The sequence below is a fragment of the Bos mutus genome, chromosome 17 (genome assembly GCF_027580195.1).
Source record: "Bos mutus isolate GX-2022 chromosome 17, NWIPB_WYAK_1.1, whole genome shotgun sequence".
In the NCBI taxonomy this organism is placed as follows: Eukaryota; Metazoa; Chordata; class Mammalia; order Artiodactyla; family Bovidae; genus Bos; species Bos mutus.
The window spans coordinates 19,531,528-19,545,113 of record NC_091633.1 but is presented as its reverse complement, the minus strand read 5'-3'; the positions used below and the strand labels follow the sequence as shown (position 1 = coordinate 19,545,113).

Sequence of the window (13,586 nt, the reverse complement as noted above, 5' to 3'; positions counted from 1 at the left end):
GCCCTTCCAAATAAGAAGGCTGATTTCTTTTGAAGTAAATGTATCTTTACAATCAACAAAGAGTAAGGGAAACATTTTCTGAGGTCTGCTGTTATAAGGCCCAGAATGTAATGGATTATGAGTAATTTTGACAGCTATCTTCCTCACTCATTTCATATAGAGTCACACTCCTTTAGTTGACTTCTGTGTTGTTCTCATCCATTTAAAAACACCCCAAAATCTCATTAGAAGTTTCATATCATCATCTAATTCATGTCAAATACAGCCTACAATGTTTTGAGGAGGAGCGAGTTAAAATATTGACGTCAGCACTAGATAGGCTAGTATGTCCGGTAAACATGTAATTAATCAAAGTTATGCTGAAACCCTAACACATATTGAAACTCTAGTTGAATGTCTCTTTTGTTGTTAATTTTTTTATTTTTTTACTGATAGCAAAAGAGCCAGATTTCTGAAGATCCTGAGAATGTAAGAGGGCACTTAACTGTATGGATACTTTCCTTGTTAACACAGATTGATTACAGATTAAAATGCTTATTGATACACTCAAATACTAACTGCATAATCTGACCTTGAGATATTGTTCTTAATATTTCTGTGCATGTGGCTTTCAAAGCAGTTACATTTGAATCCTGAAGAAATTGTATGTAATGACTAAGTTCTGTAAACCCATTTGTCTAACACACAGGCACATGTTTGTTCTATAAAGAATTTTGGCAAAAAGACAAGAATTATGTCTGGGGGCCCAACCTACTTCATTTAATTCATAAGGCCTCTAGTTTTAATAGAATTCTTCCAAAATATATGATAGCTGACCGAAACATAAAACATATTAGATGAAGTTGTTACAGAAATTCTGGGGTAAAATTTCCCCAAGTTTCATTTATTCCCATTAGAATAAAGGAACACGAGTCCCAGACTGATTGCCTTTTGTGTGAGCGCCTGCTGCTGGCCAATGGCTGCCAGTGCGGCTGACAAGAAATTCGACTTCCAGTTTGTTGGGTCAGTGTTTCCCCTAGTTGGTGAAGCTGGAGGCAAGCATTCTTCAGTGAGGACACTGTGTTTTAAATTTATTATTCTTAAATGTGTAATTGGAGGATAATTGCTTCACAATGTTGTGCTGGTTTCTGCTGTACAACAAAGTGAATCAGCTGTAAGTGTACATATATCCCGTCCCTCTAAATTTATTATTCTTGAAGTGAGATTTTTTTCTAGTAGCAGTGCCACAAGGTATGGAGATATTTTTGTTTTTTTTTTCTTCCTCCCTCTCTTTATTATCAAACACCCAATTCAGGTCTTACCAGACAGAGTGGCTCAGAAGCGATCTTACCAGAGTACTTAAAAGCATGGCCTCATGGCGCACCCTGCCGGCCAAGATGCCAATTGAAAAAAACCTGAAAGCTTCTTCCTCTTCTGATTGACCACCACAAGAGAAAGAGATTAAAACAAAGGATTTTTCTTCCCAGCAGCTGAAATAGACAACTCAAGACTGAATTTTTTTTTAAAGCCTCCGTTCCAAAGGGTTCCTTTTTGTGCAGCTACTTCAGTGATCTGGGTCTCTTCTCTGCTCCCAAAGTAGGCTCCTTCTGCTGCATCCAGAGTCAGTCTGCATGAGGCCTCCCTCCTGCCTCTCCTGTGCGCTTCTCGCAGAGCTTTGGCTTTCCCTCTCAACTCCCCCACCCTCCATGGCCCCAGGACGCTCCTCTTGGGATACTGTATCCTGGTCTAAGAAAGTAATAATCCTAAAAGCAGGGTGGGCCTATCCAGCCAAGCATTTCTGTGACATACAGGGAAGGACAGGGAGGCAGCTTGCTAGTTCCTTTTGCTGATGGCTGGCCAAGTGCAGTGCAGAGCCCAGATCGTCCGTGGGCACTCTCTCACCAGTCGGGAGACACCCAGAGGATCTTGGAATGGGGAGAAGATCACGTTCAGTGGGTATTTGCTTTTTATCTGGAAGTAGTAGCGACTTTTTGGGCTCCCCTGGTGGCTCAGACAGTAAAGAACCTGCCTGCAATGCGGGAGACCTGGGTTCGATCCCTGAGTCGGGACGATCCCCTGGAGAAGGGAACGTGTACCCACTCTGGTGTTCTTGGGGCTTCCCTGGTGGGAAGTGACCTTTTACCCAGAGGACACTGAACTCTGTGTCAAGAGAAGAAAGGTACTGTTGCCTTTGCTTCTTCCTGTTAATTTTGCACTTCTGTTCTTGCAACTGTGACCCCAATTATTAAAATGTAGATCTAGATGAGATTCTTTTTTTGTGAAAGCAGGTAAATTGAACAGCCTCTGTCTAAGGCACATCTGGGGCTTCCCAGGTGGCACAGTGGTAAAGAATCCACCTGCCAATGCAGGAGATGCGGGTTCGATCCCTGGATCGGGGAGATCCTCTGGAGGAGGCAGTGGCAACCCACTCCAGTATTCTTGCCTGGAAAATACCATGGACAGAGGAGCCTGGTGGGCTACACATTCATAGGGTCACAAACATTGGAACGTGACTCAGCAACTGAGCATACACACACAAGGCACATATAGATGAAGGGGACTCTCCAAACAATTAAGTTTCTTATTTTTATTTCATTATTTTGTTGAGTGTATAGACTGAAAGAAGCAAAGAATTTTTACAGAAATTTTTTTGTTTACTTTGAAAATATTCTATGATGGTTTTTTATACCTGGTTCATAAGCAAACTGACCCCTTGAATGCATTGAAATCCCTAGAGTACCCCTGGAGTGAGTAAAGATATTTATAGCATAAAAGATTCTACTTTCTGCTTAAGCTTTGCCCTGCTTTCTGTCACTTTAGGGTTTGTTGTCTTTTCCCTTATATTGTCCAGACAGAGCTATCCAACTAGTTAAAACCACAGAATAACCAGAAACTGCCGGGGGAAGGTCTGTCGACAGGTTTTATCAGTTGATTACATTGCTAACCTCTTCAGTTGGAGAGGTGAGTGGGAAAAGAGGTCCATTCAGACTGATCTAGATGATTTCAAGTTGATTAAGATTCTGCCACACTTAAGACTGTTAGAAAGAGATGGCCCTCTGGGTTCTGCATCAGGTTCCATCAAAATCTGAGGTTTTAAAACATGTGAGGATCTTACTGGCTCTTTTTGCATGGAGTTGAAACTCTTGCCTTTCTGTTGAGTCACCATGTTTCTTAGGTCTGAGCTGAGGCAAAATGATTGTTTTAGGATTAAGAGTATGAGCCCCTTCCCAGTTCCAGCTAAACTTTTCTCCTGCTTTGAGCTCCAGGGATGGAGGCTCTCAAGCATAACTGTCACTGAATTTTCTCCTTTAAATCTAATCCCCTTCCTCTTTTTTCCCTTGTGACGCTCTTTGGAAAGCCCACTTTAATGGCTCCTCACCTGTCATGTATGGGAATGTTGCTAAGAATCCCAGATCCTTCTCATTCATCTCAGCCAGCACCAGTGGTGTGGTTTCCTTAGCTCCAGTTCCTAGACTTCCTTCGTTAGGTTTAATACTTGACCCTTGCTCACATCAAATTGTATGCAGAAGTACAGAGATCTGTGCTAGGAACTTACCAACCAGATGTAGACTCATGACATTAATCTTGTCCATATTTGGGTGATGGATGTCCAGTTTGAGGGCCAATCTACTTTTTTAAGTCACTGAGTCAGTTACATACACATTAATGTCAAGTAGCTGTTGCGGGGAGGAGGGAAAATGATAGATTAGAGGAATATTAACTATTCTAATTTGTGCTGATAAACTTCACTTATCAATATAACTTATATTTGGCTGCATGCATCTGACACTTTTCATCTTGCCTCAGGTGTTTTCCATGTTTTCTTTCTCAGTAGACTAGCTCATGCCCCCTGCCCACCTCATCCTCTCGTCCATAGTGTTCATCGTCACCCCCCGCCTCTCCATCTCAGCCCACCCTCACCCTTCTCCATCACCCTTTCTGTTCACCCTTTGGCGGAAGGTACTGGTGGCTCAGCCTGCATGCCGCGCCCTTCTCCTCCTGTGCTGGCATGTCACGGTGGCACCGTTGTGTTTCTTCCTCTTCCTTTTTACTAACAGACGCAGACCAAACTGGAGCATGCCCGCATTAAGGAGCTTGAACAGAGCCTGCTCTTTGAAAAGACCAAAGCTGACAAACTCCAGAGGGAGTTAGAAGACACTAGGGTAATGGTTTTCACTATTTAACGAAGCCGATCCATGTTTGTGAACGATGGACCCCGCGGGTGACGGGCCCTGCAGTTGGCCTACAGCCCTGACCCAGTGGTTCGACTTGAGTCTGCTGGTCCTGGTACCGCCCAGGTCCTCATGGGTGTAGGCTGATGGGTGGGCCCAGGTGCTTTACGTCGAACCTTTTGTCCAAGGTGAAGATTCATTCCTTTGGTTAATTTGGCCAAAATCATCATCTAAAGTCTGCAGCTATGCAGACTGCGTGGACAGCTACAGCTGCATTTGCGGGTCTTTGTATGAATACCAGGAAATAACCTTTCTCCTGTTTGCCACCAGCAGTCAATTGTCCTCTTGTTCTCATATTCCTAGTGGGTTTTCTAAGTAATTTTTTTGTTATTGTTTTACTTTAGCTCTCTTTTTCTGCCTTCTTCCCTGACCTCTTGGGTGAAGAGAATGGAAAACATTGGCTCCTTTTAAAGAGAGTTAAAGATTTTCACCCCAATTTTTTTTTTCCCTTGGCACCTGATCTCTTTGTATTTCTGTTACCCAGTAGGTTAAATTCTCAGTGGTCAGGAGGGAAAAGTGTGTTGGGAACAGAATGACTTCTGCCAACCCCCAGCTCACAGTGTTTGGCCCTAGGAGGCAGTGCATTAGTCATGTGTTCACTGAAAAATGAAAAAGTGACATTTCTTTATATATACACTATTCCCAGCACTTTACAAATGTTAACTTAGTCTCACCACAGTCCCACGAGGGAGGTAGTAGCATTGTCCCCATTTTACAGATGAGTGACACTGAGGCACGGAGAGGTTAACTAATATTCCCAGCTCACACAGCTAATAGAGATAGTGGGGCCAGGATTTGCATTTGGGCCATTTGACCCCAAAGTCTGTGCTCTTAACCACTACAGGATGGAGTCTGTCTATTACAGAAGTCGTTTTGTGCTAAAAGATTTAAGAACTAATCTGAGTCACATATAAGAAAACATGTATGTATGTATACCTTTTAAATCCTGAATTTGACTGTCAGTAGCTAAATCACCAAGATCCTTAATTTTAAAATTTCAAAAATTATTGTCTCTAATCAAATTTGGTATCCTGATTTTTTTCTTTTGAATTATTAGTGTTTGTAAAAAAGTCTCTTCTCAAGAAATCATTAATCTAAAAAAATCTAGAAAATCAAGTCATTTTTCTTCTCTAAGTCATAAGTTTTTTATTTTTTAAGAAGAAAGAAAATGTTCTTAGTTGGCCTCAAAACTAAAGATGTCTTCTGTGTATTTGGTAAGGAAAAAAATCCTGGTAATTTGGTGCCAGGCATTTGTTACCTGAGAGTCAGACTTGATCTGGGAAATACAAGGGACTGATAGGGAGACTGAGCCCCTGTGGTGTGGCTGGCTACTGAAGCAAGGGTTTGTTGTTTTTTTTTTTTTAACTTCTGAAGTGCTCTCCTATACAGCTTTGTCAGCAAACAATTTTTTTTTTTAATTTTCTGTGGATAAGAAAGCATCCATTCACAGCACGATTTATTCAAGTATTTCAGATTCAAACTGTTGCCTTTCTGTAACAGTCCTGTTGATCCTCACTCTCGGTCTGCCAAGTATGGAACTAACTACTGACCCATATAAATTTCCCATCACCCACATTCCTTTTTGGGAAGTGCTATAAAATTTCTCTAAGCCAGTAAGCCCAGTTTATAAACAGTGTGCTTGGTGCTGTAGAGACATTAGCAAGAATAAGAAACAGTAACCTGACTTTTATGGTGGGAAAGGCAGACACAGATAGTTTCGCCCCGGGGCAGATTTGGGGAAATAAAAAATAGAAGTGCTGTGAAAATGCTCCACAATCAAATTATTATTTTCCCTCATTTTTTACTTGGCATTTCCTTAGTTTGACTGTTTTGTTGTGACTGATTAAGAATTAGTGCCCTGTTGGGTTCAATTTATTTGTATTATAGACATCGTAGCAATGGAGTTTAATAATGTACCTTATTTTGTGGTAACAAGCTCTCCGAGTCCTCACCTCCCCACCTCCACCCCAGGAAAAGCTAAGTCAATGAATTACCATCTTTCAAATACCTACAATCCTGAAACACAATTACAGCCAGCTCTGAAATGTCCAGTGACTTGATCATGCAGTCTTGGGAGTCCCAAGTGCTTTATTTTCTTGTTCATGGTCAACCCTTTAGTCTTTATCCACCTCACAGCCTGTGTTTGGGCCAAGGGGCTGAAGGACGCATACATCCATTGCCTCCTGTCCTGTTAAAGGCAGTGAGGGAACGAGCCTTCACCCTGCAGGACATTTGATCTGTGGAATTTGGGACTCACTGATGTCTTGAAATCATTCAAGATCCCCTTCTATTTCCCAGGTTAGCCCAATAAATATTTTTTATGCCCGAAGCTACCATTTCCCACATTTTTTGTGCACCGAACTGATTGTCTATCAGACAACAGAGAGAAATAGCTTCCTAAGAATAAAAGGACGCAGGTTAGGAAGATGGTTTTCCTCATCCTGGGGTACAAGTTTAAATAACAGTAGATTCCTAGGTTCTGTCCCCAAGCTCAGGTAGAATCAGCGTGTGTGGGCCTGCGAACGCATATCCCTGGTGACTCGTGCACACACTAAGGTCAGAGAACCACTGGGTTAGGGCAGCGACACATGTACGCAAGACGGTGAACGATTACAAACTCTAAAAGGGGGAGGGATTCTGTGTAAGATTCTTACGTATCATTGCAGGTAAGTAACCATTTTTTCCTTGTCCTTTCTTAAAAAAAAGTCTAGTCAATTTGTTCTTCTTTATCCACTTGAGGCTTTTTTTCTCCAGTTGTTGTGGTATTCACTGAAACATTTCCTAGGTAATTTTATGCCAGTGCTACCCAATAGAATTATGACATGAGCCACAGATGTTTTATAATTTAAAAATTTCTGGTACCCACATTAACATGCGTAGGTTAAAAGGAACAGGTGAAATTAATAACATTTTATTTAAACCAATATATCCAAACTATTATCATTTCATCATATAATCAGCATAAGAAATTGTTAACAAGATATGTTCTGTTTTTCCCCAAGTCATTATTTGATGTATATGTGACTCTCACAGCCTCGTTTCAAGTGCTGAGTAGCTGTATGTGGCTTATGGCCACTAACTGGACAGCACACTTCCGTAAAGTCACTGCCAACAGATAGAGAAGCGTTTATACCCCTTGGGTAGAGTAGGCAAAACAAAGATTCTTCTTCCAGAAGGCAAATATATAAGAACTTTGAAAGGTGCTGTTTATATTAACTAACTATAGTTAATGGGTACTCTTCTTGATTTAAGGTTCTTTAGAGGGAAAAGAGTTATTTGGGGGGTGAGTTAAGCTCAATAAAATTCAGTTTTATTTTCCTTTAGCATCTCAAAATGGTGAAAAGTTTGCCAAAGACTGTAATTGGACTATATTTTGAATTGGAGTGTCTAGAACCAGGCTTAAGCCACAGTCAGGCCTGGATTGACACATAGACATTCTCGGTGGCTTGACTGGTGCCTGAGATGGGGTAGTCCCTAAAGATCTCCAAGGTTAGAGAAAATCATCAGTGATTCATCCTTTAAATGGTCTCTTCTTTCTCCTTGACTGCTGCTAACTAGGTGGCCACGGTGTCAGAAAAGTCCCGCATCATGGAACTCGAAAAAGACCTCGCATTGCGAGTGCAGGAGGTAGCTGAGCTGCGGAGGCGGCTGGAGTCCAATAAGCCAGCTGGGGATGTGGACATGTCACTGTCCCTCTTGCAAGAGATCAGCGCTTTGCAGGAGAAGTTAGAAGCCACCCATAGTGACCACCAGAAAGAAGTCGCTTCTCTGAAGGAGCATTTTGGAGCCCGGGAAGAAATGCATCAGAAGGAGTTAAAGGTTCTGCAGGCCGCCACAGAGAAGCTTTCCAAAGAGAATGAGTCCCTGAAAAGCAAACTCGACCATGCCAACAAGGAGAATTCAGACGTGATCGCCCTGTGGAAGTCTAAGCTGGAGACAGCCATCGCGTCCCACCAGCAGGCCATGGAGGAGCTGAAGGTGTCCTTCAGCAAGGGGGTCGGCACCGAGACAGCCGAATCGCCGAGTTAAAAACGCAGATAGAGAAAATGAGACTGGACTACCAGCAGGAAATAGAAAATCTGCAGAACAAGCAAGACTCAGAAAGGTCTGCTCACATGAAAGAGCTCGAAGCCCTAAGGGCTAAGCTGATGCAGGTCATTAAAGAGAAGGAGAACAGTCTGGAAGCCATCCAGTCGAAGTTGGACAAAGCGGAAGAGCAGCACCTAGTAGAAATGGAGGACACCTTAAACAAACTGCAGGAAGCCGAGCTAAAGGTAAAGGAGCTAGAGGTGCTACAAGCCAAATGCAATGAGCAAACCAAGGTTATTGATCATTTTACATCACAGCTCAAGGCTGCCGAAGAAAAGCTCTCAGACCTTGATGCGCTTCAGAAAGCCAGCTCCGAAGGTAAATTGGAAATCGAGAACCTCAGACAGCAGCTTGAGGCAGCTGAGAAACAGATTAAAAACTTAGAGATTGAAAAGGATGCTGAAAGCAGCAAGGTTTGTAGCAACATCCTCTGTCTTTTTTTTTTCCCTCCATTTCTTATCTTGCGTTGTACCTTATTTTTCAGTTGAGGTCATTCATCCTTCAAACTCCTGACTTAGTTAAAACTGGTGCTGACCTAATTTCCCATATGAGTGGAGTATCTTCTGAGCATCTTGAGTATGGTTTCATCTGAGGAGATTAGAGAAAATAATGACTCAGGGATAGATTCTGGTTTCCTCGTATCAGAATACTTTATTATTGGGTTGGCCAAACAGTTCATTCTTGTCTTTCCATTAACATCTTACGGAAAAACTTGAACTAACTTTTTGACCAACCTGATACTTTATCTCTGGACTTGCTGTGATCTCTTGTTTCAGCTTGATTCCAGTCTATAAACTCTTTTGAAAATAGAGAACTCCCCAAAATGATGGTGTTGAGGTAAATGAATTGAATATATAAGAAGCTTAAAAGATAATCTCATCCTTACCCATTGCCTGTCTGTTGAGTCATGTGGAGGCTTCCCAGGTGGCTCAGTGGTAAAGAATGCATCTCCCAACACAAGAGACATGGGTTCAGTCCTTGGGTCAGGTAGATCCCCTGTGGAAGGAAATGGCAACCCACCCCCTTATTCTTGCCTGGAAAATCCCATGGACAGAGGAGCCTGGTGGGCTATAGTCCATGGGGTCGCAAAAGAGTCAGACCTGACTTAGTGACTAAATAACAAGAGTCACAGGTAAAACAGAATGTGAACTCTGAGTGCACTTGACTCTTGTAAATTAACATGCTATGATCAATAAGAGTCACAGCAAAATGAAGGTTAAGAGCCCGGATCCCTCCACATTGCTACTTATTCTCATTGGGGTTTTTTCCTACGTCCCAGTGAGAGCAAGGTCTATTCCTTGCTCTTTGGAGGATACACTGGACAAGTGTGCTTTTGACCAAGGCATAGGAAATGATAAGAAACCTTTGCCAGCTACATTTCTTACTAACTAGCCTTGTTAAATGTCATAGTCATTTTTAACTGTTGTTCAAGGAAGGAATCCTCTTTCCCAGTCCTCCTGCCACTAGCTCAGGCACTGGCACTGATGCTGAATGTTCTGAGCTTTTTGTGGGAGAAGCTGCTCTATTGGCAAAGAAGGAAGGGTTGTGATGGTTAAATGGGGAGAGGTGAGGACAGACGAATGGCAAAGATTGCTAAGTAACCTTAGCCAAGGATGACAAGCCCAGAAAATTTTTCTCCAGTCTCCTCATTTGGTTTTAAACTACCAATCCAAACACAGAAATTAAATTAATAAAGAATATGTAGCTAATGGTTGGTCTACTTTTTTACATGAAGATTCAGTGAAAGCCAATTTTTCTGATGGCTGTTGTCTAGTACATGTTTAAAGTTTTGTTTTACGTGTTGAAAAACTTCAAGCATGTACAAAATACAGAAAATGAAATACAGTCACATGAATCTACTACCATTCCTATCTTACGGTCTTTAAAAATCCAGAAAGTGAAACTGCTCAACCGTCTCATTTAGAAAGTAAGCTGCTGGGACTTCCTGGGTGGTCCAGTGGTTAAGAATCTACCTGCCAATGCAGGAGACACGAGTTCGATCCCTGATCTGGGTACTTGAATCCGAAATGTTCCGGGGCAGCTAGGCCTGTGTGCCACAAAAAAGAAAAAAAAAATACAGTAAACATCTATATTTTCTGTTTTAGATCGTGCTGATAGTCCAGATTTAGGTATAGAAAAATACTGTATTTTGATTATTTAAAAATAGCCGTGGACAGTCTTATCTAGCTCTGGTTGTGTGACAAGTCATTGGCTTCTTAGAACTAAAAGCAACAACACTAAAATGACTTTTACCCATGCCTTTATTCCTTTCAGTTTTGTTTGGTTGTGTTTGTTTCTCATACATTTTTTTCATATTTGTCTTATGTTTTCTTTCTCATTCCTTTTTGTTTCCTTTGGTCCATTGGCTTCTGTACCATGTAACTCTGTCTGGTAGGCTAGTAGCATCACCAAAGAGCTGCAGGGAAAAGAGCTAATGCTTAATAACCTTCAGGAAAACTTGAGTGAAGTCAGTCGAGTGAAAGAGGCTTTGGAAAAAGAACTGCAGACTTTGGTAAGTACCTGTCAGGAATCTGAATCTCAGGGTTTCTGGCCAATTTGAATCATTCCTGTTTTAAAAAAACACACGAAAATTTCTATAAAGAAAGAAGTATGGCACCTATTTCCTTTCTTTTGCAAAGTATTGATTGGCTGATAATCAGGGGAATTGGATCAAACCCAAACTAGCAATAAAGGTAAGTATTGCTTTTTTTAAAATCTGTCCTTTGCCTCTGGTAATGCATTGACGTTTTGACATGTTGCTGACCACTTAGTTTCACTAAACACGGGGGCCTTCCAAGTTATGTTAGGTTTCATGTGTAGCTCTTGCCCTGTGCCTTGTCCTCCCTGCCCTGAGACAGCAAAGCCGGCAAGCTCCCTGGGTCACAGGCATCCTCCGTTAGCAAGGCAGTGATGTTTGTGTGTGCTCGGTCGTGTCCGACTCTCTGTGACCCCATGGACCGTAGCCCACCAGGCTCCTCTGTCCATGGGATGCTCTAGGCAAGAATGCTGGAATGGGAGGTCTTCATGTGCCTTCTTGCTTTCCACTTTTTATACCTCTGTGCTAATAGCAGTGGTGGGATAAAGGTGTTTTGATATTTTTTTGATTTAAATGCCAGTATTACATATTTCTACTTTTTAAAATGTTAATATGTAGTTAACTGCACTATTCATTATGATAGCTACCATCCACTTGGCTCTATAAATTTGAATTAATTAAAATTTAATAAAATATAAAATTCGAGACTTTCCTCGTGGTCCAGTGGCTAAGACTCCACATTCCTAATGCAGAGGGCCCAGGTTTGATCCCTGATCAGGGAACTAGATCCCATGTGTTCCAACTAAGAGTTTGCATGCTGCGACTAAGACCTGGTGCAGCCAAATAAATATTTTTAAAAATACAGAAAATTCAGTTCCTCCATTGTGCCAGTCACATTTTAAGGGCTTGATAACTCCACGTGGCCAGTGGCTGCCAACTGACCAACACTATCATTGTAGAGAGTTCTGACGAACCCCCAGTTTTGATGCATAGTATTTCAGGTACATTTTGAGAAAAGTTGGCCTGGAGATTACCATTTTTTAATATAGTGTCCTTTAAGAAAATGCATTTGGGGTGTCGTGCCATTTCTCTGCCCTCCTCCCCAAACTTTCAGGATGTCTTACTGTTTGTTTTTCAAGTTAGAGTATTTCTCTGTGTCCTCTGAAGAGAAAACATGCCTCCTGAAGTCTGGCCTTGGGAATAACGCAGGTGGACAACCTGTGGGCTTTGATGGGCTTGTGGTTTGTGAGCCCATTTTTTAAATCAAATATTCATTTAAAAATTCACTTGGTGTCTCTAGCTCAGAATTCATCTCAGGAGAATCAGGAGAGGGGTTTTATCCTGCCCTCCTGTCATATTTAGAAAAGATAGTGAGTGAGCGATGGACTTTTTAATGTAAAGTAGTTGACACAGATCTAGTTTCCAGATACTAGGTTCTAATTTTTCTTAGATGTAAAACATGCAAGAACTCAGATCCCCAGACGTAGAAAACAAACTTACGGTTACCAAAGTGGAAAGGTGGGAGAAAGAGATAAGTTAGGAGCTTATCATTGTCGTATACACATGACTATATAAAAAATAGATAACCAACAAGGACCTAGTATAGCACAGGGAGCTATACTCAATGTTTTGTAATAACCTATAAAAGAGTTTGAAAAAGAATAGATAGTTGTGTGTATATAACAGAATAACTTTTCTGTACACCTGAAACTAACATAGCATTATAAATCAACTAAACTTCCAAAAAAATATATTAAAAAAAAATTCTGAACCCTGTTTGCTGTCTCAGGCAGATTTCTGGAGAAGTTCTGCTACTTGAGGGTAGCAACATGCAGAAAAAGTATACGCGTGGCACCACATGTACATACGCACACGTGCATGTACTGACATAAGTGTGCATATCCATACACATATACAGACATATGTGCATGCCCAGGCAGGCACACAGACACAAACCTCGTTCACTCGTGTGCACACATGCATGGTACGCATATGGTAGTAATTGACACCTACATGTTTTAAGCATAAGTTAGCTTTAATGAAACAAAACTAGCAACAAAAAATAATGTTACAGTTATTGAAACTTTTTATAATTTGAGATCTGTCTATTCTGAACGTCTGATTGTTTTTCTTTAGAAAGAAAAGTTTGCTGATGCTTCAGAGGAGGCAGTCTCTTTTCAGAGAAGTATGCAAGGTACGTCTCACTAACATAAGAGCACTTTAGAGGAGGTCATGTCTTCAAGCGGGAGCCAGTCTTCAGCTCAAATAAAGTTCCTGCAGTGCATAGTAACACTACATTCCCTTGGCTTCTTAAAGCCTCAAATTCCAATTAATTCGTTTTATTTTTTTGTGAGCAGTATGAAATGTATACGGGTTTATTTTCAGTTTATCCCCTTCTACATTATACCTACTATTAGATGCCAATATGTCTAACACATTAAAATATTTCCACATAAAAAAAAAATTGAAAGGCATCATCACTTCTCTTATACTATCACCAAGTCAACCAAGCTGTGTCAGCCTTCAGTCCATGCCTTCAGCCTCCTTTCCTCACCATCCTGAAGTCCCAACATGTTCTTAGTACTGGAAAGAGCCAACATCACCATCCAGACACAGCTTACCTTCCCAAACTGCTGTCACTTCTGCAGCCTAATCATTTCACCTGGAATCTATCCTGCCTTCTAGAAATATACAGTCCAGTTGTATTAAAAAACTCACCCCTGTCAAATATACCCAAGACACATTGAGTA

General features: G+C 41.3%; 1 protein-coding gene across 1 annotated transcript in view; it reads left to right on the top strand.

The window, feature by feature from the left end:
* CLIP1 (CAP-Gly domain containing linker protein 1) overlaps positions 1-13,586 on the top strand; it is a 117,019-nt gene that overhangs the window by 58,548 nt on the left and 44,885 nt on the right. The window contains 4 exon segments of the mRNA XM_070386248.1: positions 7,770-8,226; positions 8,229-8,713; positions 10,696-10,812; positions 12,973-13,030. Of these exon segments, the coding sequence (XP_070242349.1) occupies positions 7,770-8,226; positions 8,229-8,713; positions 10,696-10,812; positions 12,973-13,030 (1,117 nt within the window).